The sequence below is a fragment of the Syngnathoides biaculeatus genome, chromosome 23 (assembly GCF_019802595.1).
Source record: "Syngnathoides biaculeatus isolate LvHL_M chromosome 23, ASM1980259v1, whole genome shotgun sequence".
Taxonomy (NCBI): domain Eukaryota; kingdom Metazoa; phylum Chordata; class Actinopteri; order Syngnathiformes; family Syngnathidae; genus Syngnathoides; species Syngnathoides biaculeatus.
In genome coordinates, this window is record NC_084662.1 from 9,619,066 (window position 1) to 9,642,149 (window position 23,084).

Sequence of the window (23,084 nt, forward strand, 5' to 3'; positions counted from 1 at the left end):
AAAGAACTTCATTAAAATGTATAAATATTCTCTCAATGCAACATTAAAATCAGAAGGGATGTTACAACGGATCTTTGAGTAACCGACAGGAAAAAAAGTGACAATAATATCTGATAGACACGTCTCTACTGCAAAAATATCAAAACATTGTTTTTGTTATGATTCATTTTCATAACCCCTCAGCCCCGACGCTTTTTCCCAAATATATCAAAATATACGTCCACGACAAGCAGCGGCGCAGGATGCGTTTGTGTTCACTCCCGGCACTTCCCATGTGACATGACAAAAAAAAAGCATATCTCTCGTCGTCAGCTACAAGATGGAGGCCGTGAAATGAGAATGTGCCTTGGTACGAGAATTCTGTTAGAACATAATCGAAAAAAAAATTAAATTAAAATTCCCCCACAGAAGGGAATCTAACAATTTCCTCCACGAGTGATAATGACCAATGTGTTGTCATATGTTTTATTAAGTGCATATCGACGAGTATTTTGTCACTTGTATACTTTGTCCATGATGGTTTATTTTAATCAAAGAAAAAAACTTTTTGTCTTGGTCATATTAAAAAAAAAAAAAATTAATCCATCAAAGCAATAATAACTTAAATTGACTCTTTAAGTACGTATATTATACACTTGACTCCATTTAAATATCCTTACCATAAATAGAATTAATACAGAAAAATACTACACTTTGTGTCTATTCAAACAGTGCTTGGATTAAATATGTACACATTTTTTAATATTTAATGTTAATTGAACTGAAAATGCCAATGAAATTAAATACAACTATTAAGTTGCTTTCAACCTCAGCGATGATAAACTAGTTATCTAAAAAAATATATTGCATGTCCCATTTTAGGAAAGTAACTTCAAATATTCTGAATAAATTAGGGCTTCGTCGGGATCAATACGATGATCGTGAACATGATCGGGATGTGATTGGGGCCACATTTGTGCTCACTCCGACACACAATACTGGCTTCAATAACTAAGTAGTATTTTTTCAGAAGGATCAGCTTCGGTCATATACTAGCCATTATGCGACCCCTGTGAGGATAAGCGGCTGAGAAAATGGATGGATGGATATACGAGCCGTTGGGCCAGCGATTCAATTGCAACACTTTGTAACCTCTTCACCAGTCAAGTGATGCTTCATATTTTTCATTATGTTGACAAAAGCGGACATCTTTATGACTTCCCCACTCCACCAAAAAATAAAAAAATGAAAAATAATAGGAACATATTAGTGCAATTTGAACATAGCTTTGTGACAAAATGCTCAAATTAAGTGAGAGTTGGGAGTTCAGACCAAAGCAATCGAATCATCGGCAGAAGCCTTTTTGTTTTAGTGTTGACGTTGGATTTATCACTTTGAAATATATATATATATATATATATATATATATATATATATATATTTTTTTTTTTTTTTTTTTTTTTTTTTTTTGCTTGCATTTCGGGTCTATGGTAGTTCATTAAATTTTGAACTTACTGAACAGCCAAAGTAAATTATTCAATTTGACTTGACTGGGGCTTGTGAGGATAAGCGGCTAAGAAAATGGATGGATGGACTTGACTGCTCCCCAAATGATTATTTTTTTTACACCAAATAACGTATCTTTGTCCATCTATGTCAGCGATGTACTGCGTATAGTGGCAGGCAGAAATATTCAATATAATATTCTACTCGATAGCTGAAGGTAAATTTCACACCTGCTAGTGAATATTAGTTTGCTAATCTGTTACATCAGTCTGGGTAAATTGAGATGACATCGTTTTGATTTCGGTATATTTACATTTTCTGTTCGGCGGGGTGCCGTCAGACCTTTGCGATCCAAAATATCTGCGCGGCATCACTGACCCCCAGACGATGCTCGCTGAAGTTAAAGAGACATCTTGTGTGGACTTTGGTCAGACGTGGAGATTGTGTGGAGCAACGTTCAGAGAGAGGAGAAAAAAAAAAAAAAGAAATAAAAAGCAAAACAACAGTCAGACTGCGAGCGGCGCCGAGAGATTGGCTTCGTGTAAAAAGCTGCTTTTGTTTGGTTTGATTGCCTGAAAGCCTCTCCGGAAAGAAAAACCAAACAGAAAACAACGCGCGCACATATCACACATTCCCACGTTTGTCAACACTGAGGGCATACACACACAGACACACACAGGCAGAGACACACACAGACACGCAACTGTCCATTAGCTACTCCTTCAGAAGCGGTTCCGTGACGGAACCTTAGCCGCTGGCTTACAAATGGAACAAACGCGGTGCTAAGGTGCTTTGGAGGGGGGGGGGGGGGGCATGCGATAGACAGTCGCCCAAATCGGCTTGGTGCTCAGCATGCCTGGCAGGCAAGGGTGGGGGCGGGGGCCGTGGCGGGGGGATCGGTTGAAGCGGAAAAGTCTGATTCGATGGAAGTAGGAAGTACGAGCGAGCTGACCGAGACGTCGTACAACGATATGACTGTGACCTCTTCAGCTAGCTAAAGAGCTCTGTGCTTTGCTTTTTCCACACATCATCATCCTTTTGGGGGGGGTCAAGGTGAATAAAATAAACATCACTTGTGGGCCACTTGCTACCTGCCACAAATCTCGTTGCTGTTGCGACATGTCGCCACCGGTACGACGTTACAACGTCACCAACATCGGTAACGTTACCGCAATGTCACCGCCATACACGACGCCGGCGCTGTCATTCAACGTTTTTGTCGCCGTTATGTTGTAAATACTTGGCATGGGCCGGTTACCCGGTTTAAGGTACACCACGGTTTGTAAAGAATTCAAGATTACGTACTCTTTCCATCAGCAGTTTGAGCCGTTTTTTGTTTTTTTAATTTTGAGTCCTCGGTGCCGGCAAAGTGACACGATTTTTTCCTCGCTCCCGTGGTTTGGACCGTTAGCCCAACAACTTTTCCGAGCTGTCAAAAGAAGCTAGGTAGAGGTACTGCAGTTTAGTCTGCAAAGCGTGCTGATGAAAAGTTGAAGGCGATATTTGCAATCTGGTATCACATTTTCGAGAGCACCATCCATTACGCTGTCAAAATTCACACTAACGCTGATATATTAATACACCGGCTGCCTGGCCATAGCTAACGAGGACCACCTGCATCGTGAGATCAAAATCCTACCGGTGAAGCAACACATCGGACTACTCGCCCGGCAGTATCTGCTACGCTGCCACCTTCCTGCGCCTGTAGGTGTCAAACGAACTGCCTCTGCGTTTACTTCACCATGACGTCCGTAAATACCGTGAAGACATCCCCACCGACACGGTGTTCGACGAACAAGCCTACCGAGACGGGCTACGTAGGCTCCATCGAACGGCGGTTGAAGACGCAGTGACCAGCTACAAACCGGTAGTCATCCTTGGTGGCTACCCTACCCCTGAGGTGGACAAAACTGAAATCGATCTTCCGCGGGCCGCAAGATCCAAACTATCACAAAGCCGCATACTCGCATATCGTCAACCCCTGTCCAATATGCGAACACCCAGAACATCTTCAACTGCGCAGCCGTAATGGCTCAGTGGAAACGCCCGAAGGAAGTGGCGGCCTTCCTGGAACTAGATGTCGACTGAACAATGCGATTGCCTGGCTACGACAACTGTCTTGAAATGAATTCTTGCAATCTGCTCCGAGAATTAGCGCGCCTACGATTGACCTCGTTGAATTGCAAAACGTTATCGACTCAAATGTTTCCAAAATGATACATCTGGTGCAAAACTACAGGACCACAACTTTTTTGCTGATGGTCATCATAACGATACCAGCCCATGCCCAGTAATGACAGCGGCGCCGCGCCCGACTTTTACTGCAGGTTCTTCAGGATGCGTCCGTAGCGGAAGTCGTAGACGTGGCGGCAGAGGTAGACCAGCTCGGGGTCTACGTCTGTGGGCACACAGCGGTGGGAGGGCGGGGCAAAGTCCGGACAGCAGGGCACCACGCCGCCGTCGGGTAGGGCACCTTCGGAACGACGCTTCATCAAGGCACAATATCTACGCAGACAAAAACAATGTTAGAAAACCGCCAACAAAAAACGCTAATACCGTCGTAAAACTGTCAGAACTTTCAGGTTCACTATGTGGACAAACGCTTCACCTAAACAGAGACCCTGCAAAATTGCTGCAGGACAATCGGTAGCTCAGGCTGCACGGCAGCCGTTTTGCGAAAATAAAACAAAAAAAAATCATACAATCGTCCACCATGACTTGGCAAGATTTCTTGGGTCTAGTCCAAGCTTTTGAATTCAACTTTTTGGTACTCGTGTTGCCGCTCACCTACAGTACTGGGCTAGCGGGAGAACGTAGCAGCGGTCTTCAATGCACGCCACGCTGTTCTCATCCTGATGTCGAGAGGCAAAGATCTCGTTCTGAAAAAGGAGAAATCGCTTTAATTCCGCACTTTTGTGTGTTTCTTACTGTGCTGTTGGTGCGTCCGAATAAAAGAGAGATACGAGCACTGGAGCTGGACCGATGGCAGTGTCTCATGTCGCCTTGTGTGATGGCACCGCAATACAGAAAATGCCAATGAAAAACCTAAATTCGTCGATAAATAATTAAAAATACCTTCCTAACTTCCGTTCCTTTCTATTAAACAGGATATGAATATATAATGACGCATGAAAAATAGTGCACATTGGCCGTCGTAGTTCTGTTAAAACGGAATTAAGATCGTGACTTGTACATTTTGAGAACCCCTGCCATAGTGTACCTAATGTTGTGTCCCAGCGATGTTATTGTTTATAATAATCGTAGTGGTCTCACCTCGCAGTGTGCGCTCGGGTCTCGGCCTCCCTGCGTGTGCTCCGGTCGGTAGTACCAGAAAAGACTCATCATCAGCTCTCCTGAGGCGACCCACACAAACGCACACGTCAGCCGCCATGACGCTACATCCATCAATCCTTGGTGTCGCCTACCGGTTTTGGGATCCTCCCACAGCGCTGATATCTTGGCCACGTAAGGCAGGGACTTCTTCCTGGGGCCCGAGCGCAGCAGCACCGTGTCCCGAACGCGGATCACCTCGCCGCCCCTCTCCACGCCCTCGTAGCACTGCCTGGGTGCCGTCTCGTCTTCCCCCTGCCACCGCAAAAACCAAGGCTCAAGATTCTATTGTCCCCCCCATGGGAGATTATTACACACTCGCGCCTTGAAGTAAGCGAGTAGAAAAAAAAAATCTCACCGCGATGAAAACCTCTTTTTCCTTGGGATCCCCCACCGGCCGCCATCCATTGGTGGCACGTCTGCGGACGATTCTCTTTTGCTGAGGTGACCGAGGCCCGGAGTTTTGGTCTCCGTGGGACTCGCCGCACGGGCGGTCGGCGGCGACTTTTAACCGGGCCCGGGGCAGCGGTCGTTGCTGCTGGTGCCGCTGGCGGCCTGACAGTGCGGTGAGCAGGTGGGGGTTAGTAGTCGGGGTGGAAGTGGGCACGCTGGATAAAGGGCAGCTGGAGAGAGGCAAGGACGGTGGCGCCAGAATGGAGGGGCTGTGGTCACCCTGAGGAGAGGAGTACGTCTCTGGAAAATGGGGAAAAGCGCAATGTCATACGTCTGGAAAGTCACCGTCATCATAATGGCTTCAATTAGAAACAAGCTTCATTCTTGTCTTAACGAGATGTCTGTCACATTATTTTCAAATAGTCCCAGCTATCCCGTCTTATTCAACTGTACTTCTAGTAAGTAGCAAGTATGGCTTTTGTTCCCATGATGGCCAGGAGTGGCTTCGAACTGCGTGTCTGTTGCCCAGTGACACATTAGCATTCACAAATGTCATGCCAACAGCTTCCCCTGAACGATGAAGTAGCCTACTGTGCGTGGTGTTTATCTCATGGTTAATGCTAATCTGTGCATCCAGCAAAACCAGTTGCAGCTCTGCTTACCATATGGCCTTGACATGATAGCGGGTTGTCAATTGCACAGAGACTGTGGGTGATTCTACATGATAGTGACGCTAAATGATAATGTTGGAGACTATGAAGTCCCTTATACTTAAAATTGTCTCTGGATCTTCACTCAGCCTATCTGATCATCTCCTCATTTCAGTATAAGGATGAGAATCAGATTCTGAAGAAAATGTTCAGATCAGATCAGATCAGACCCAGAGACACTTTTAAGTATCTTTGGATCGTCAGTAAGCCTAGCTGATCATCTCCTCATTTCAGTATCAGAATGAGAATCAGATTCTGAGGAAATGATCAGATCCAGAGACATTTTTAAGTATCTCTGGATCTTCACTCAGCCTAGTTGATCATCTCCTCATATCAGTATCAGTGTCAGTATCAGAATCAGATTGAGAGGAAATATTCAAATCCAGATCAGATCCGATCCAGAGACATTTTTAAGTATCTTTGGATCTTCGCTCAGCCTGGCTCTTCATCTCCTCATTTCAGTATCAGTGTCAATATCAGAATCAGATTCAGAGAAAATGATCAGATCCAGATCAGATCCGATCCAGAGACATTTTTAAGTATCTCTGGATCTTCACTCAGCCTAGCTGATCATCTCCTCATATCAGTATCAGTGTCAGTGTCAGAATCAGATTCAGAGGAAATGTTCAAATCCAAATCAGATTTGATCCAGAGACATTTTTAAGTATCTTTGGATCTTCGGTCAGCCTAGCTGATCATCTCCTCATATCAGTCTCAGTGTCAGTATCAGAATCAAATTCTGAGAAAATGATCAGATCCAGATAAAATCAGATCAGATCAGATCTAGAGACACTTTTAAGTATCTCTGAGTCTTCACTCAGCCTAGTTGATCATCTCATATCAGTATCACATAACTCCATCCAAACTTCAATTGCAATATGAAATTTCACCTTCCCAGGGCACTCGACTTACTACATGCAGCCTGTGAAGTACGCAAGAGAGAACGTGGCCGCAATTTAGCGCTGCTCCACTTAGCTAGCGTGCATCTGGCAGACTTAAGTAGACGGGAGAATGTGCGCAGCCAGCAAAGTGCCTAATTGAGCAGCTTTTGCCTCACGGGAGATTTTGGCCCCATTTGTGCGGTGGACCCAAGCAGCGATTTTAGCTAATGGGAGTTCATTCAGTAGCCTTGTTGTGTTTGTTGTGATCACAAAAATCACACCCTCGGGATTGTGATTCTGAATGTGTGTACACGACATTGATAGTATTTGAAATTCCATTAAAGTGATACACCAAGTTAGAAGCGAGGCGCTTCTGAATTAGCTAAGGCTAACCCAAGGCCAAACACTAATTGACAAGAGGGGTCTTTGAAAATGAGGACTCTCATGTACACGTAGTTTCTGACAACATAAAAACCTCATCAGGGAAGATCTAAATCTGATCCCGATCGGATGATTTAAAAAAAAAAAGTGTCTGCAAGAAATATTGATAATAACTCCATTAGCACTGGATAAGTATGCCCAGAGGCCTACCAACCTGTTTTGATGCCATGCGAACATCCGGTGCACCCCGTGCTGAAAGAGCACCCCCTGCTGGTGACGGGGGGTATGGCTCTGCAGGTGTATCCGCCCATCCCGCAGGCGTCCCCATAACACGGTGACGACACCGAGTTGCAGCAGGCCGGGTGAGGGACACCCGAGGTGTGGGTGACACGGGGGGCGGGAGGCGGTTTGGAGCTCATTGTCCGGTTGGGACACAAGGTGGGTGGTGTAAAGTTCAGAGGCCGTGGGGCGAGTGTTGCCGACGTTGCCGTGTGGGGCGGGTGCGGGGCGATGTGGACGTAGTAGCACAGGCAAGGATGGGGGCTGAGGGTAAGTGTCGGGTGGGGGTGCGTCAGAGACTGCGTGGTCACCAGGCACTCGTGTTTGACAGGGGTAGCGCCCGAGCCCAGGGAGTCGCGGTCGCCCGACTCGGGGTGGCTCAGGAAGAAGGCCAAACGGTGGCAGTACTCCACAGAGCCCTCAGGGGGGCAGCAGTAGCAGGGGCTCAGCTCGGTTTCCAGCTGCTCTTCCTTCACATTCTTGAGGGAGTAGCCCAACATGCTCCGGGACTGGTAGCCCGGTTTGGCCAGAACGTGGGTGCCGGACTCCCATTCCACTTTGGGCTCAAAGTCTGCCTTCTGCTTGCAGGCTGTGCAGCTGCAGTGCATGAGGGAAGCCTTCACCTGAGCCTCTTTTTGCTTTTGGAAAGCCTCTTTGTGTTTGATTTTGGGGGGCAGTTTTTGAGTCTGGATCTTGGAGTTTGACGTGGCGGTAGCGGTAGGTACGGTCTTGACTCGTTGCTTGGACACAGCAGATGAGCTGGTCAACTTCAACAAGGCCGCAGCGTTGAGTCCAGCCAGTCGCCTTGGCGTCGGCGTATCCAGAATCTCCAAACTCAAGCACCGATTCACGACTACTCGGGTGGTCTTGGCTTTCTTGACCTTTTTGGAGATTTGGTCAGGTTTACGTGACGGCGGCGGTTTGGAGACGGTCCATCGAGAGGCCTTGGGACCCGCCGCTTCATCCCTTGAGCCTCCTCCGTTGATGGGTCCCTCATGGTGTCTTTTGGCCAACTTGCCCGTCACTTGGAGGTCGGTGGTTCTTTCCAGCAGCAGACTATTGACGGCCTCGGCGTTGAGCGAGGCCAGGCGTCGCTTCCGGGGTTGCGATATCCGAGCGCTTAAAAGCATTGATTTGACTTTCGATGCTAATTTGGCCTCGCCTTGCTTCTCTTTCCGGGACTTGTCTTTGTGAGCTCTCGCTTCAGTTTTTTTCCGGATGCCTTCCTCCAACCTCGTGAGAAGGACGTGGCAGCTAAGGCCCTCTCCAAGCCTCCCTCGGAGAGGATACAATTTCCTGTCCCACTTTTTTCCCTCCACTTTACTGCCCCTCTTGTCCTTCATTGCTTTTTCATTTTTCCTCGGTCGGACGACCACGTTGATCTTCTTCGTCCGGCCGAAGCGGAGTGCACGCTCTGTCCGGTCCCCGCCCATAGCGCCGCCTTGCGGCCGTAGAGGGTGGCGGTCCCGGCGGGACCCCTTTAGCTTGGTGTGGGTCATCACATGCTTCTGGAGGAGGTCTGGAGGAGCGAGGACGACAGGAAAGTGGTCCCTGCCAAAGAGAACGACATTTCCAAATCTTTTCATTGAGGATTCTGACATCCTAACAACATTTTCTAGATCACCAGGTTCATCTCAGTAAAACCCAAAATGCTAGTATATGTCGTGCTATTAGCGTCGGCTATTGCCCACCAGCCAACTTTAGCAATACAGCAGATGTTGAACGGGTTGGGCAGCGAGCCAAAGCGCCCCTTCAGAGCGGGACCGACGCTGAGCGTGGCGTTGAGTCGTGACCGTTAACAATCATCCTTACGCGCTTTTCCCGTTCCGGACTTAAACGCACAAGATCCAAACAAGAGATGACTGACGAGAGCCTTCGATTTGCATTTGGAACACATCTGACTCACCGTCGAGGGCGTAATATTAGTGACGGTGTGTGTGTTTGGGTGCACGGTTTGTCACTCGTTGCTCATCGCCTGAAAGGGACAATGTCAAAAACCCTCAACCACAAAAGCCAAATTAGTCAAAAGAAGCCCAGTCAACAAAGAAAATTTGTCAAACGAGAACTAAATCAATGGCAGAACCCGAGCGTGAGAAAAAGAAAACCAGGTTCTCTGCCACAAGCTAATCGGGAACATCGCAAAAGAACTGACAGAGGGGGAACATACAGCCTCCGAGATTCAAACCCAGAGCCTCGGAGCCGAAGGGCACAGCCAACCACGAGGCGCTCGGAAGTAGCCATGCCAGCAGACTCTCTGAAGGGAAGATGCGCTTTTGGCTAGCTGGCCGAATTCTTGCAATCGCCGATGCAGACCACGGCACTCGGGTTCTGTTCTGTTCTTGTGCAAGATTTCATCCGTTCCCTCATCACGTACGGACAGTGTTTGCAAACAAAATCTCTGAATCCGCATCCATCCCAGTCACCCTCCTTCCAACCCGCACACTTGAGACGCTAGAGACGAGCTAATCAAGGCTACGTCACGCGGCGTTAGCGGCGCACGACACGGCTGACGGCCGCGGTGACAGCGCGGAAGGAAGGAAACCCGCGCAGACGGGATTCCATAAATACTCGCGGACGAGGGACGGAAATCGGAGTCGGTGGCACCCCGGGAGGGAAGGAGGCCTTCGGGCAATAACATCAAAAAAGTTTTTGTTTGGATGACGACTGCTTGGCTCAGGAATGGATTTATTTTCTCTTTCAAGGATTTCCAAATAGATTGATGACTTCCATCCACCTCGAAACAAACAATTAGACGCAAGGAATGCCAGCACAATCCGATAAGATAACTCTCTCCCTCTGATTGACATTATCTGTATTGAATTATTATATGAAACCAGCAATGTGCGTTATTAATGCCTCATACTGACAGCTCAATATTTGGATGCTTTTGCTGCTAAAGTGGCTCAGCTGGAAAGCGTTGGCCTCACAGTTCTTACGTCCCAGGTTCAATCCCGACCCCGCCTGTGTGGCCTTTGCATGTTCTCCCCGTGCTTGCGTGGGTTTTCTCTGTGCACGCCAGTTTTCTCCCACACCCCCAAAACGCAACATTACTTGGACAATCTAAATTGCGCCTAGGTGTGATTGTGAGTGCAGCTGTTTGTCTCCATGTGCCCTGCGATTGGCTGGCGACCAGTTCAGGGTGTACCCCGCCTCCTGCCCGTTGACACCTGGGATAGGCTCCAGCACACCCATGACCGTCGTGAGGATAAGCGACTCAGAAAACGGATGGATGGATATGTCTCCTTCTGCATTTGAACTCTTCTATTTAAAAATTATAATTAAAAAAAAAAAATCTTGCCAATACATTAGGAAGTGATGTTTTCTCAACGCGACTGACAAATCGTTTTTCTTAAATGATATATTAAGACAACACGATTATGATTGTTTTTTTATTGGGGTTGTTTTGTTGTTGTTTTTTGCTATGAATTTTCCAATCAGTAACTAATAATTGTACCTATATTATTATTAGGAACATTCTTTTACTTTGCAAACACCTCATAAACTCATTTCGATGACACAAGTGTAAGTTATTTGCATGTTCACACTCTAGATCACGGTTCTCAAACTGGTGGCCTGAGGGCCATTTTGCGTCCCACGAGATGATATTTTGTGGCACACACCATAAATGAAAGGTTAATTTTAGGTTGGCCCTCGAGGATTATTTTCTTTTTATGAATGGCACTTTCACAGCGTTGTGCGCGGAGCCGACAAACCTCCCAATCACGGCGCGGCGCATAGCTCTCTGGGGCGTGACATCAATACGAGCAGGGAAGCATTTTTCATCAAGTGAAATTTACAGCAGCGTTGCCAAGTTTTATTAGTAGTTTTGCACAGATTAAATTTGAGAAGATTGTTTATTTTTTAAAAAAAAAAAAGTCTGATTAAATTGTGTCCGTGTGCATCTTCGGCTGAGGCAGATTCTGCCACCAGAACACCCCCCCCCTCCCCGCCCTATAAATTGAGTTAGAGGCCCCTGCTCTCGGTGCACCTTGCCAAATATTGTACACCCGTGTCATCACATGTCAATTATGAAAACAGACCTAAATTGCAGTTTTTGTCGTTTGCATGTTGAATGCCACCCACTGACAAAGATAGACATGACACCTAAAAGGCGTCAGCATGTTCGAGGTTCTTGGAAATTAACAAAAATAACAATAATAATGCTTGTAAAGAATTCCAAGTTTTGTTTCCCCTCACATACACTTGAACGCACCGCATGCAAACCACATTATACCGCTACTGTACATGCACGCTCACATCAATACGCGCATGAACGCATGTACAGTAAATGTGTAATAACGACGCAGTCGGGAGGTTGCGATACAGTAACGTAGCTCGCCTGCGTGAAGAGGCTCTAAATGCGGCTTGGGGGGAGGGAGCTGAGGTAAGAAGGTGGCGGTACAGTAGTGGGCGGGGGCGGACAGAAGGAAAATAAAAGGCACCCCCCCCCCTCCCTTCTTTTCCTCCCTTTCCGATCCGATGGGATTTTCTAACCGGATTCCTCATTAACGACGCGGCAGCGGATACGATCGAGCGCCGACAGCTACGGCAGATGTCCCCCCGTCCACCCCACCCCCCCCCCACCCGGCCCTCCCCGTCTTCCTCGACAAACGCGTGACATTTTTGGCAACAAATTCTCCACGGCAAGTTGGCGACGACCGCGATCGAGGCGACAACTTACCGCCGCACTTCCTGCTGCTTTTTGCCGGAGGGGAGGGTGGAAGCGGGTGGGGGCGTCGAGAGAGCGTGCGCCCGGGGAGCGAGGCGAGGGAACCGGACTGGTGCGATGATGGCACGCCCCCCCCCCCCCCTCCCGCCCCCGACTGGGAGAGCTGGCGACCAGTGGAGGACGCTCGCTGGCTTTTGTGGACGTGCGCGTGCACGAGCATCTTCTTCCTGGTTGCGCGTTGAAGCAAACTATTCCAGTTTCGTGCACCCCCACCCCATCCCCACATTAACAGGCAAAAATCAAAATATTTTCACGGTGAAAAGTAAACCGAATCACTCTTGTCACCTTTCACCCCTTTGACAGGCTAAAACAGCCAAAATTATTACAAAGAAAACAAAATATCGTGTTGCAATGTTTACAGTGGTGTTTAAAAAAAAGGAATATAAATTGACACTAATTTAATCGTTTGAACGGAAAGAGGTTTGTTAAAGAAATGTTTTTAAACGACTTGGAACCATGCTTGGATTAAAAAAAATGGTTGTGGAATGTGCACATATAAAACGGAATACAAAATGAGCCGTTTTGCAGCGAGCATGCCAACTAATGAGAAAAAAAAAACACATTTTTTTTAAAAAGAGAGAAAAAAATCAGGTTCAAAATCAAGCACACGTGGTTAGATATAATTGACACTTCCAAAAAGCAAACTGAATTTGAATTGAGACCAGTTAGGTGGATATTTGAGCCAATTACGTGGCAACCCAAACAGCTGAATTTAGCAGATTTTTCATGACATTTTTTGTGTGTCTTTCCCCTGAATTATCAGTCAAAATATAAAAGGTGTATTCAAAAGGGGGGGGGTGTTCCTGTCATTCACAAAAACTGGAATTTCCCAAAAGCTAACTGAACTGAGACCAGTTTTGTGACTTTCCTTCAATATACAAGGAGAATTTAGCATTTTTTTAAAAGATATTGTAATCATCCAAAATATAAGTTAGTCATTTTATAACATTGGAAGGCGGCACGGTGGAGCCACTAGTTAGTTGGCCTCACAGTTCTGAAAACTGGGGTTCAAATTTTTTGTTTCTTTTTTTTTTTTTTTATTGGTCTGCGTAAAAATGAGTACTAGAAAAGAGGATTAAAGTTATGATAGTGTGGCCAAATGTGACAGTATACTGGAACAAAACAGCTTGGACGGTTTTGTCCAGCCACAAAATCAATAATCAATACTGGCTCTTGCACTGTTACCATACTGACTAATCACACACAAGCACACGCATCATCATCATTTCTAAATGTCGATCGGATCAGATCATTAAGCACCCAACCATCTCAAAAATCTGTATAGGTGATGTTGTCAGCATCAATTTAACATGAACTGTAACAAGTATAAAACAAACAAAACAACAACAAAAAGCTTTCAAATGTTTTAACGGCCTCTTTCAGCAGAACGGTAAAAGGCCAACGAAATGAAACGAAAAGGACGGCCCAAGTTGGACCAGAAGAAGCTGAGCTCAGTTCCGAGTCGGTTCCGTGGGCCTTTCTCTTGTTTTGTCTACAGAGGAGTCACGTGGTCGGCAGCGAGGAGTTTGCCAAAAACATTCCGTCACTGCAAGGAAACCAGAAATTCAAATTTGAAAAACAAATCAAATAGAGTACATCCATTTTGTGACCCGCTTATCCTCACAAGGGTTGCGGGAGTGCTGCAACCTATCCCAGCGGTCATAGGTCAGGAGGTCGGGTACACACACACACACACACACACACACACACACACAAAAAACAGGCCGGGATTTGAACCCGGGCCCCCAGAACTGTGAAGTCAAAGCTCCACCGTGTCGCCCAAATCAAACAGATATACTAATAGAGTGCAAATCATCCCTGGGTGCCATTAAAAAAATTGATCCTTTTGCCTTGCAGGGAAAAAAAAAAAAAATCTAATTTCATAGACATCTTTCAAAATTTAGAACTGCTGCAGCCATTGCTAACCAAATCAGCAGCACCTACTGCAGTACATATAGTCTTTTTCTCATCTGAATTAGCGCAAAAAATCTGCACAGAAAATCTTAGGTCATGCGCGTGTTAAAGGTTAGCGTTCCAATAGAACCACGTTTGTTCAAGGTGCCACATTTTACCATACTTTTTGTAGTATAAAGTAGAATTAAAATCATACACGCATTCCTGAGTTCCAGACGTTTTCTCCCGCATTCGAACGAATCGAGCTAGCCAAGACCTCCGCCTACCTCTCCGCTCCCGAGCTAGAGCTGTCTACATAACAAGAGAGTCTCACAAGGGGGTCTTCTGCATGGAGGCAACCAATCAGAGGAAAGGGGGGGGGACTTCACCAAATATGGACAAAGCGGATGCAAAATTGGGTCAAACACAAGTAGCTGTCAAGAGGCCTTTTCTGGACAATCGGTCTAAACATGGTACGCAAAATATGGGACATGTAAGATTATGTGGCGATGTCCTCCTTGCGACAATTAGCATTAAAACAGAACCATATTTGTAAGTGTAAAAAGGCAATACATATTTGCAGCGAAGAAGATGATAACTCCTGATTCAGGGCACTACTGGATTAATAGACTGAGTGCGACTAGCTTCTCTTAAACGGCAAGATCGTCATTCTCTCATTCACTGAGTCATTAGTGGTCCTGGTTCCACGCTGGCAGTTCACCGATAATTGCTCCGGCTCAATTATAAGTATTGCTTATTGAGGTTAATACAGCAGGTGCCGCTAATTAAAATGACGGCGTATGACATTTATGACTCTTAAGTAGAGGCAAGGCCTGCTGGGGCGGGGCCCAAACACATAATGTCAGGAAGGTAAAATATGTATGTAGAAATTTAAAAAAATCGATATGTAAATGGTCAACTATAATAAAGTGGCACTTCTTTTTTTTATTTTTATTTTTTGTGGGGAATAATTGAGTTAATTATTTGCAGCGGTGTCCTTTTTTTTAATGATAAATGTTGGCAAATATTTAAATATTGTCAGTACATGCAAAATGTAAATGGAATACAAGCGCCTTGACTTATGATTTTTTTTTTAGATGCAAGATGTCCCTTGGCCATTTATTTTGTCTCAAGATACAAGCAAAATTTTGAGTTATGAGCAAAAATTGGAGCTCTTTCAGACCCCGACCGCTAGATGACGCAAACTTCACAGTATGCGCCCAAAATCAATTGACATTGGTTTCCTTGCAGTGCCAGGACAGTGCCAGTTGGTGGCAGTAAAATAACAGCCAAGCGGTTTGCCAGCCGCCCAAAAACTCCAAAGAAGAAAAAGCATGGACAATAGATTAGGTACAGTTTTGAATTGAAAATGGGGTGGGGGAAAGAAAAAGCTGTAAAGGAGAAAAAACGACTTTTAAAAAAAAATGTTAAATATATATATATATATATATACAAATACATTTTTTCAAAAGTAGTTTATTTATATGTATGTATATATATATATATATATATATATATATATATATATATAATATTAAGCAATAATGTAAAAAATACTGCATCAAAGAACAGCATGGGGGTATTTCACATTCAATCACGATCTTAAAAGTTCATCCCCGTATAATCATAAACCCAATATATTGATTTTTACATCTCGGAATATCTCCCATCACCCTGCTCATGGGCAAGTGAATCATAAAAGCGGCGTCATCAGATTTATCAGCGACGTCGTGATGTCATCACGCCCTCACGAGGTCGCGACCTCATCTTCAATTCTACGATCGTGGTAATTCGTGTTTTTCTGTGATGACACACAAGCAGAGGCTGTAAATACATATCAGAGCATTCCAAATACTCGCGGGGGGTGCGTTTGTTCGCCGGCGAGCGCGTGCGGCCAGCGGACCGTCGTTGCGCTTTAATGCGAGCGTACGTTGTGTTTATGGTTCCCCCTAAGCCCCCCCCCCCCCCGGACCCCCACTCCACCCCTCCCCATGAGTCACACGCTGAGAGCAAAACACAGCCTGGAGGTTAAAAATAAACGTTAAGGACATGAGAGAAATAAAGTGTCTTATTAAGATGTTAAGTCGCCGCCTCCGGAGAGTCAATTGATGCTCCTGCAGCTTTATGATGGAACCCGTAAAAGTCTTTATTTAACGTCAAGGTAACTGCGGGTACGTCATTTCGGACACCGGATTACTTATGTACTTTAAGCGACATTTAAGGTCCTGTAAAAATATTACTAGTAGAGGCCCGACTGATCCAACTGTTGATATGGATCAATACTCGTGCAGTGAAATTGATACTTTGGTTCCTTTCACGTATCAGATTTTGGGTTGTTTATCCATCCATCCGTTTCCTTTGCCACTTATCCTCACGAGGGTCGCGGGGAGTGCTGGAGGCTTTCCCAGCTGTCAACAGGCAGGAGGCGGGGTACACCCTGAACTGGTTGCCAGCTAATCGCAGGGCACATAGAGACAAACAGCCGCACTCAGAATCACACCTACGGGCAATTTAGAGTGTCCAATTAATGTTGCATGTTTTTTGGGATGTGGGAGGAAACCGGAGTGCACGGGGAGAACATGCAAACTCCACACAGGCGGGGCCGGGATCGAACCCGGGACCTCAGAAATGTGAGGCCAAGGCTTTACCAGCTGAGCCTGCTTGAGTTGGTTAGTTCACACTTAATGACCCTATGGAGTGAATTCCGAGATTTATTTATGAATATATGATATACATGATTGAAGATAATTGTTGAACGCGCGCAAAGGCAGAGAATTATACAGTATGCAATTATGGACATGTCGCATAATTTAAGTTCTCAGAATTTCAGTTTTCTACATTTTTTTGGGGCGGGGGGTGGCATTCGAGTTCCTTGTTCTTGGTCTCGATAGCGTGCAAGTCACAGAAACAAGGCAGAAAATCAATGCGATAGCCAGCATGATGACAGGAGCTGCTTTAGAGCGCCTCGTCGTTGCGCCACGGAATATCCGCGTGACGACTCGGTGGGATAAAGTCCGGCAACGTTCGTATTTTCGCAGCCTCAAACACACACTTACGTATCGCCATAAGAAAGATGACAAAGTAGCGCTCATTTTTCCAGGTCCTAGCAGCCATATTTGATTGGCAGTTGAGGGGGGCGTGGCTTGTGCATATTCAACAAACATACCAAGAGCTCTCGAGAGAAGTGACAACGACTGCATTTTCAAATTTTGGAAGACTCATTTTATATTTATATAAACATTTACTGCAGGATTTTTTTTACCCTTTACACTGAACTTTTATAGCTTAAATGAAATGTACTTGTACCTTTTATAGGTCTTGAAAAGAGTATAATAAGTCCGCATAAGTCCTTTTATAGCTCAAATTACTGTTGTACATCTTAGAAAAATAGCTTTGATTCAATAATTAGTCTTGGATCTTGACTTGGATATTGCATGGTTTCAATATTGCTTCAGTTTTGTCGCCTTTCCATTTCACTTTTATCGCTCACCGGTGCAATAAATCCAAGAGTGTAGCTCATGCAAAATAAAATCATTTATAGAGAGAAAGTTCTGATGTATTTTTCCCTATTTTCTTCACTTGACACTTGAGCTTTGCAGCATACGTGGAGAAAAAAAAAATACATGACAGAAGTGAACTCTTGTTCGACCGGGTTCCAATGTTTTTTTTCCCCTCAACATATATTTTGTTTCATTTACACCAGGATTACATTTTTCATGTGTGATTTTTTTAACTTTGACACTTAAGGCCTTCTGTTTGGGAACACAGCTGTACCTTTTGGGGCGACCATCAATCCAATAATGCAGTTCGAGTCCCATAAATTCTTTTGACAGAGTTCCTTTGTTTTTTTTTTTGCCCATTTGCATACCCGACACACTTGACTTTTACAGCTACCCAGTTACCTTTTTCCGAGCAAATGGTGCAATAATGCAAAGGTTATAGTCCTAGCGGCTCCACTATACTAGACTCCCGTTGCATTTCCGACATATGGCATTTTACGCGACTAATTCGCCTCATTTGGCTCCATTACTACAATGTTTGCGCTTCGGCGGTGGAGGAAAATGCGTGTGTGAAGCCGCCGCTGCTGGTGGGGGTGCACTGGGATAACAAACAAGTCCCAGACTACCACTCCCTGGGAATCTCTTCCACCCGGACGATTTCTAGTCATATTCTTAATAATATAGCGGGATTATGCGTCTGAAAACGTCCTCGGGACGTGAGTTTGTTAGGAGGGCCGCGACGAGAGGAGATCATATCGGAGGATTTACCGCGATGGAGTTGAGCCTCGCAGCCGTTTCAAGCTCGTCGGTGCGGGGGTCCAGCCGGCCGGGGGCACCGCTTCCCAATAATCCGATCCAACCGGCCCCCTACCGCCCGATCGCTCGCTCGCTCGCTCGATCGATCTTTCGAACTCCGTCTTACCGACAACTCGGAGCTCCGGTCAACGGCGCTTCCACCACTTCCAGGGATCCCGGGAACCGCCTGCCCAGCTCGGCTCGGCTCGTAGCCGCTACACGGATCTTCTCTCTGGCTTGGCGCAGCCGCCTCCTGCCGGCGTGCGGAACAACAGCCCGGGCGGCCAACAGCCAGGCTCGACCGGAATCCGAATGGGAAAAAGTCTCTGGCTTGGTGGGCGATTCCTGTCTTTTTGTTTTTTTTTTGTTTTTTGCTAATGTTTAGAAGAATTAAAAAAAAAGAGGAGAAGAAGAAGGGACGTCTACATCCTACTCGCGCGCCGCCGGAGCATGTGATGGCAACATGGTGAGCCTTTTAAAGGGCAATCCACGCGTGACCACACCGCGGGGTAGGCGCACGTCGCGCACCCGCCCCGGCAACTTCGCAGGAGGTCTCCGCCGTGACGTCACTGGACCGGTGTACTGACTCCACCCGTGTGCATGTTGCTGGCCAGTTAAGTCACTTTTCCACCTGTAAAATAAGACGTGTCAAGCCAAGACACATTTTACATTTAAAAAAAAAAATCGAATCTGGTGGGGCGACATATTGGTTATCACATCTGCCTCACAATTCTGAGAACCAGGGTTCAAGTCCAGCCTTGCCTGTTTGGAATTTGCACGATTTTTCTCCAGGTACTGTGGTTTCTTCCCACACCCCCACAAAAACCCTCCTCCAAGCTCATCAGTATGACACTAACACTGTATTAGTCATTCTTCGCAGAAGATAAAGAATATATTATTTCTGTAGTGTAATTAGCACATGTGATATTGCTGGGAGGTGACCCCTCCCCCTATTAAATCTTAATTTTAACAACAGAGGTGTAAAAAAAATGTTTTCTTTAAGAAGTTATGGCTTTGCATGCCAGTCTGATTAAAATCGTCTGCTACCTACTTATTCCTGTACATTGAGACAATTTCCCACTGATTGTAACCCCTTTAAAAGTCTAATATCAATACCACAAAGACGTAACACCTTGTTAATATTTCAGTCCAAGAAATGTAGTGCACAAACCACACACGCATCTTTGAGCAAGAACAAGAAATATTTATTCATGTGACAAAAAAAAAACTCCCTTTATTTCTCCAGCTTCTTAATATTTATTTTCTTCCAAAAGCGCCATTCCCGCCGGTGCTTTTCCGGCACTTACCGCCGGTGTGGCGAGCGCTCATCCTTAAATCGCAGGCAAACACACACTGGGATTCGCCATTAAGCTGAATCAGGATGCAGCTAACGAATCGATAAGATGATGCGCTAGCAGTGGGAAAAAGGGGACAAGCCGGAACATGAGCCGGTCCTCTGTCGACATCACCAGACCCCCCCCCTGTGTCCCATTATGGTTTGCTCCACCGTTAAACCCATCGTTCAGATGTCACATGATGGGAAAAATAGAGTGGAACCTCTCGGGGTCCAGCTCGACTTGTTCCTCCTATGATGTTTTTGGACTTCAAAACAATTTTTACTCCCATTGGAGGAAAAAAAAATAGAAATGATCGGTTTCTGTAAAGGTAAACAAAATTCATTACTCGCCAGACTTCGGCGCAGGTGGCGTTTGTTCAGTTCACCCTCAGAGACAATTCGGATGAATAAATTATTCCTTAAGACGGTCGTTGAACTGAGTTCTGATATAAGGATTTTGCTGCTGCATTAGCATTAGTTAGCAATTGACTGTTGCAATTTCCACGTGGGAAGTAAACCCAGGTCCCCGTAAATTACCCAACTTAAGCTAACACAGTAGTAAAGTCATAATTGCAGGAAATATTTCCCATGAAAAACACTTACCGCGCTGTTAAAACTGCTTCATTGTGCGCTGTTCCTAATCTCAAAATGGCCGTTGCAAACCAAGGACCCCGCTAACAGCCAATAAACGGTATGAATGAATGGTCTATCTGGCCTGTACGTAGCATTAAGGTTGATATACTGCGTAATGGCAGGTCCGGGCTTCCGGGAGATTTAAAGAGCTTCTGATGTCTGCTCTTTAATCATAAGGTTGCGGCTACTGGCCGGTGACAGCGCGGATCAAATTCGCAAAGTGATTGATTACAAAACTAAACGGCAAGCGAGTGCTGTAAATTTACATTTGTAGGCGTACTTAAAGTCAGTCGGTAGAAGAAGGGGGAAAAAAAAAAAACTCGACCCAACGACATGTCACAGCGTTAAATCAAAACCCGAATGGAGCTCTCGCTGGTCTCTGGGTGATGCGTTTGAAAAGCTCAAAGGTGAAAATTTAATGACTCCCAAACCCTCAAATGTTTCCATCCTGATTTTCGTTTTGCCGTTTGTATAATGAGCGCACCCCGTCGGCCAATCGGCAAGCTCCCGGCGTCTCTAAGGACTCTGTTTGGTCTCGGATGGATTGAGGCGGATTCTTTCAAAATCATGCGCGCATCTCGCGTCAGTTCAATCATGCTCAAGTTTTCTTGCCACCTCCTGGTCTTAAGAGTCTTCATTTCTTGCGTGGGCCTTGTGGGTAATGTCTTCCTCATCTTCTGCATCATTCAGACCAAAACCTCCTCGATCAAGACCTTCGAGTTGTTTCTTCTGGGATTGGCCACGGCCAACCTGGAGGAGATCGCCGTCGTCAACATCTACGACTTTGTCATCCTCCAGAGGTCCTACGTCGTCTGGGACGTGTGGCTCTGCCGTTCGCTGAAGTTCTTGATGGTGTTGGGGGAAATCAGCAGCATCCTCTTCACTGTCCTCATCGGCGTCTATCGCTACCAGAAGCTCAGAGACGCCAACAAGAGGCTCCAAATTCCCATCTACCTGGATAACATCCGTGCTGCCCGGAAGGTGATCCAGTTTTCCATTGGTATCTCCATCCTCTTGAGTGCCCCCGTTTTTAGCATGGAAGTGCCAGGACCGACGGGGAATCTCACAGGGAACCATACTTGGAACCAGACGGGATGCCAGCTGGATTTCTTTCTATGCAGCAGCGACCGCTGTCCGTCGATGAACCGCATTTACAAGTACGCCTTCATCCTGTTGTGTTACTTGCTGCCTCTGGTCGTCGTCACGCTTACAAGCTGCCTCATCGTCGCCGTTTTGCTCGGACAGAGGACCGCGGTGAAGCCTGTCGCCAGCGTGAGTGGCTCCACCCAGACTGAAGGATTTCGTAAGGTTCCGAGGTTCCACCGCAGTACCGTCGCGGTCCTGGCGGCGATGGTTTTGTTCCAGTTAGACTGGACGCTCTATCTGGTTTTGCAAATGGTTTTCAACACCACCGACTTTACATTTTGGATAGAACTGGAGTTCTTTCTTTCCACGTCCTACACGTCCATCAGTCCGTACGCGTTGGGGATAGGTAAAAGCTTCTTCGCCATGAAGAACTTTTGGAAAAACTAGTTTCTTTGGTGTTTTTGTATTGAAGACTCAATAAGACAACAACCTGGTCGTTCCAAGTGGACTGGACTAGATATCTGGACTTTCAAACCCTGCAAATATTGCCTTTTGAGCAGGACTTGAGTTCTTCAGAGCCACGTTGTTCATCTCCATACGAGTATGTGAGCAGAAACAGCTTGTTGTTTTTCCAAAACCTACTAGAAAAGGTCGTTTCTAGATGTTATCAAGACTTTATTGAAAAAATCCTGAACAATTTTTAAACAGGAGGCTCCCCAACATTTTCGAGGTCTAATGTGCCCCCCCCCAAAAAAAACCCTTTAGTTTATCCATCGGAATTAAATTTCATGCTACCGTTGGTTATGCAATATTAACCCTAACTGGCAATGCAGTCCAGTTAAATATAAATGTCAAGACTGCAGCTAGTGTGGATGGCTTGACTTCCCAACCCACCACCCAAAAAAAGTACATTATAATGCTTGGCGCTCTCAAAGAGGGTTTATTGCGGGGCTTTTGTTACACAGGCCGTTCGTTTTATCTGCCTCATAAATATTAAAGTGGCCGCGCGTCGTAATGATAAAATTTGTCACTTCTGGAGTTCAGGAGTTGAGAGGCAATAGCAGTCCGTACAAAAGTCTTCTGGACTATATAATTTTTTTTTTTTAATTATTTGAATTTCAGGTGACATGATGGCGCAGCTGGCGGCACGGTGGATCAGCTCGTAAAGCGTTGGCCTCACAGTTCTGAGGTCCCGGGTTCAATCGATCAATCGAGTTTGCATGCTGCTCACACATCCCAAAAATATGCAACATTAATTGAACACTCTAAATTGCCCGTAGGCGTGATTGTGTGTCAGACTGTTGTCTGTCTCCATGTGCCCTGCGATTGGCCGGTGACCAGTTAAGGGCGTACCTTGCCTCTTGCCCGACGACAACTCGGATTCGCTCTAGCACTCCCGCGACCCTCGTGAGGATAAGCGGCTCAGAAAACGCCTTTGAATTTCAATTTGTGCGTCAAACTTGATGATATCAGGTTGAACGACACCCTTTGCTCGAACCACATTTTGCCCCAACCACCCCACTACACTTGGAACAAAGATTTCATACTTCCTTGACACCGATAACCATCGAGAATGTTTCTAATCAATGTTGACGTTAGCTTTGGTATTGATTGGCAACATTCTTGAAGACCCAGTATAATGTCTCCGCAAAG

The 23,084-nt window shown here is 45.9% G+C and overlaps 2 protein-coding genes across 4 annotated transcripts; one reads left to right on the forward strand and one right to left on the reverse strand.

Annotated features, from left to right (window-relative positions):
• Positions 1 to 2,297: 2,297 nt before the first annotated feature.
• LOC133496948 (bromo adjacent homology domain-containing 1 protein-like) lies at positions 2,298 to 19,207 on the reverse strand. 3 transcript variants are annotated; one of them, XM_061813076.1, is made up of 7 exons: positions 18,504 to 19,207; positions 7,395 to 9,010; positions 5,174 to 5,508; positions 4,911 to 5,070; positions 4,759 to 4,838; positions 4,273 to 4,364; positions 2,298 to 3,990 (listed from the first exon to the last, which is right to left on the reverse strand). In XM_061813076.1, the coding sequence occupies exons 2-7, from the start codon at positions 8,956 to 8,958 to the stop codon at positions 3,804 to 3,806; spliced, it is 2,418 nt and encodes an 805-aa protein (XP_061669060.1). In that variant the 5' UTR covers positions 8,959 to 9,010; positions 18,504 to 19,207; the 3' UTR covers positions 2,298 to 3,803. The 3 variants fall into 3 exon arrangements, with proteins under 3 accessions (XP_061669060.1, XP_061669059.1, XP_061669057.1); XM_061813075.1 differs by lacking the exon at positions 18,504 to 19,207 and adding an exon at positions 12,141 to 12,247; XM_061813073.1 differs by lacking the exon at positions 18,504 to 19,207 and having other exon boundaries at positions 7,395 to 10,745.
• Positions 19,208 to 20,939: 1,732 nt separating this feature from the next.
• LOC133496974 (uncharacterized) lies at positions 20,940 to 21,878 on the forward strand. The gene has a single exon (XM_061813112.1). The coding sequence runs from the start codon at positions 20,940 to 20,942 to the stop codon at positions 21,876 to 21,878; it is 939 nt and encodes a 312-aa protein (XP_061669096.1).
• Positions 21,879 to 23,084: the final 1,206 nt, after the last annotated feature.

Coding starts and splice junctions, on each gene's coding strand:
- LOC133496948 (XM_061813073.1), bottom strand. CDS start 9,060: ATGTCAGAATCCTCAATGAAAAGATTTGGAAATGTCGTTCTCTTTGGC. Junction 5,071..5,173: donor AAAAAGAGGTTTTCATCGCG/GTGAGATTTTTT, acceptor TTGCGGTGGCAG/GGGGAAGACGAGACGGCACC. Junction 3,991..4,272: donor CCGCTAGCCCAGTACTGTAG/GTGAGCGGCAAC, acceptor TTGTCTGCGTAG/ATATTGTGCCTTGATGAAGC.
- LOC133496974 (XM_061813112.1), top strand. CDS start 20,940: ATGCTCAAGTTTTCTTGCCACCTCCTGGTCTTAAGAGTCTTCATTTCT.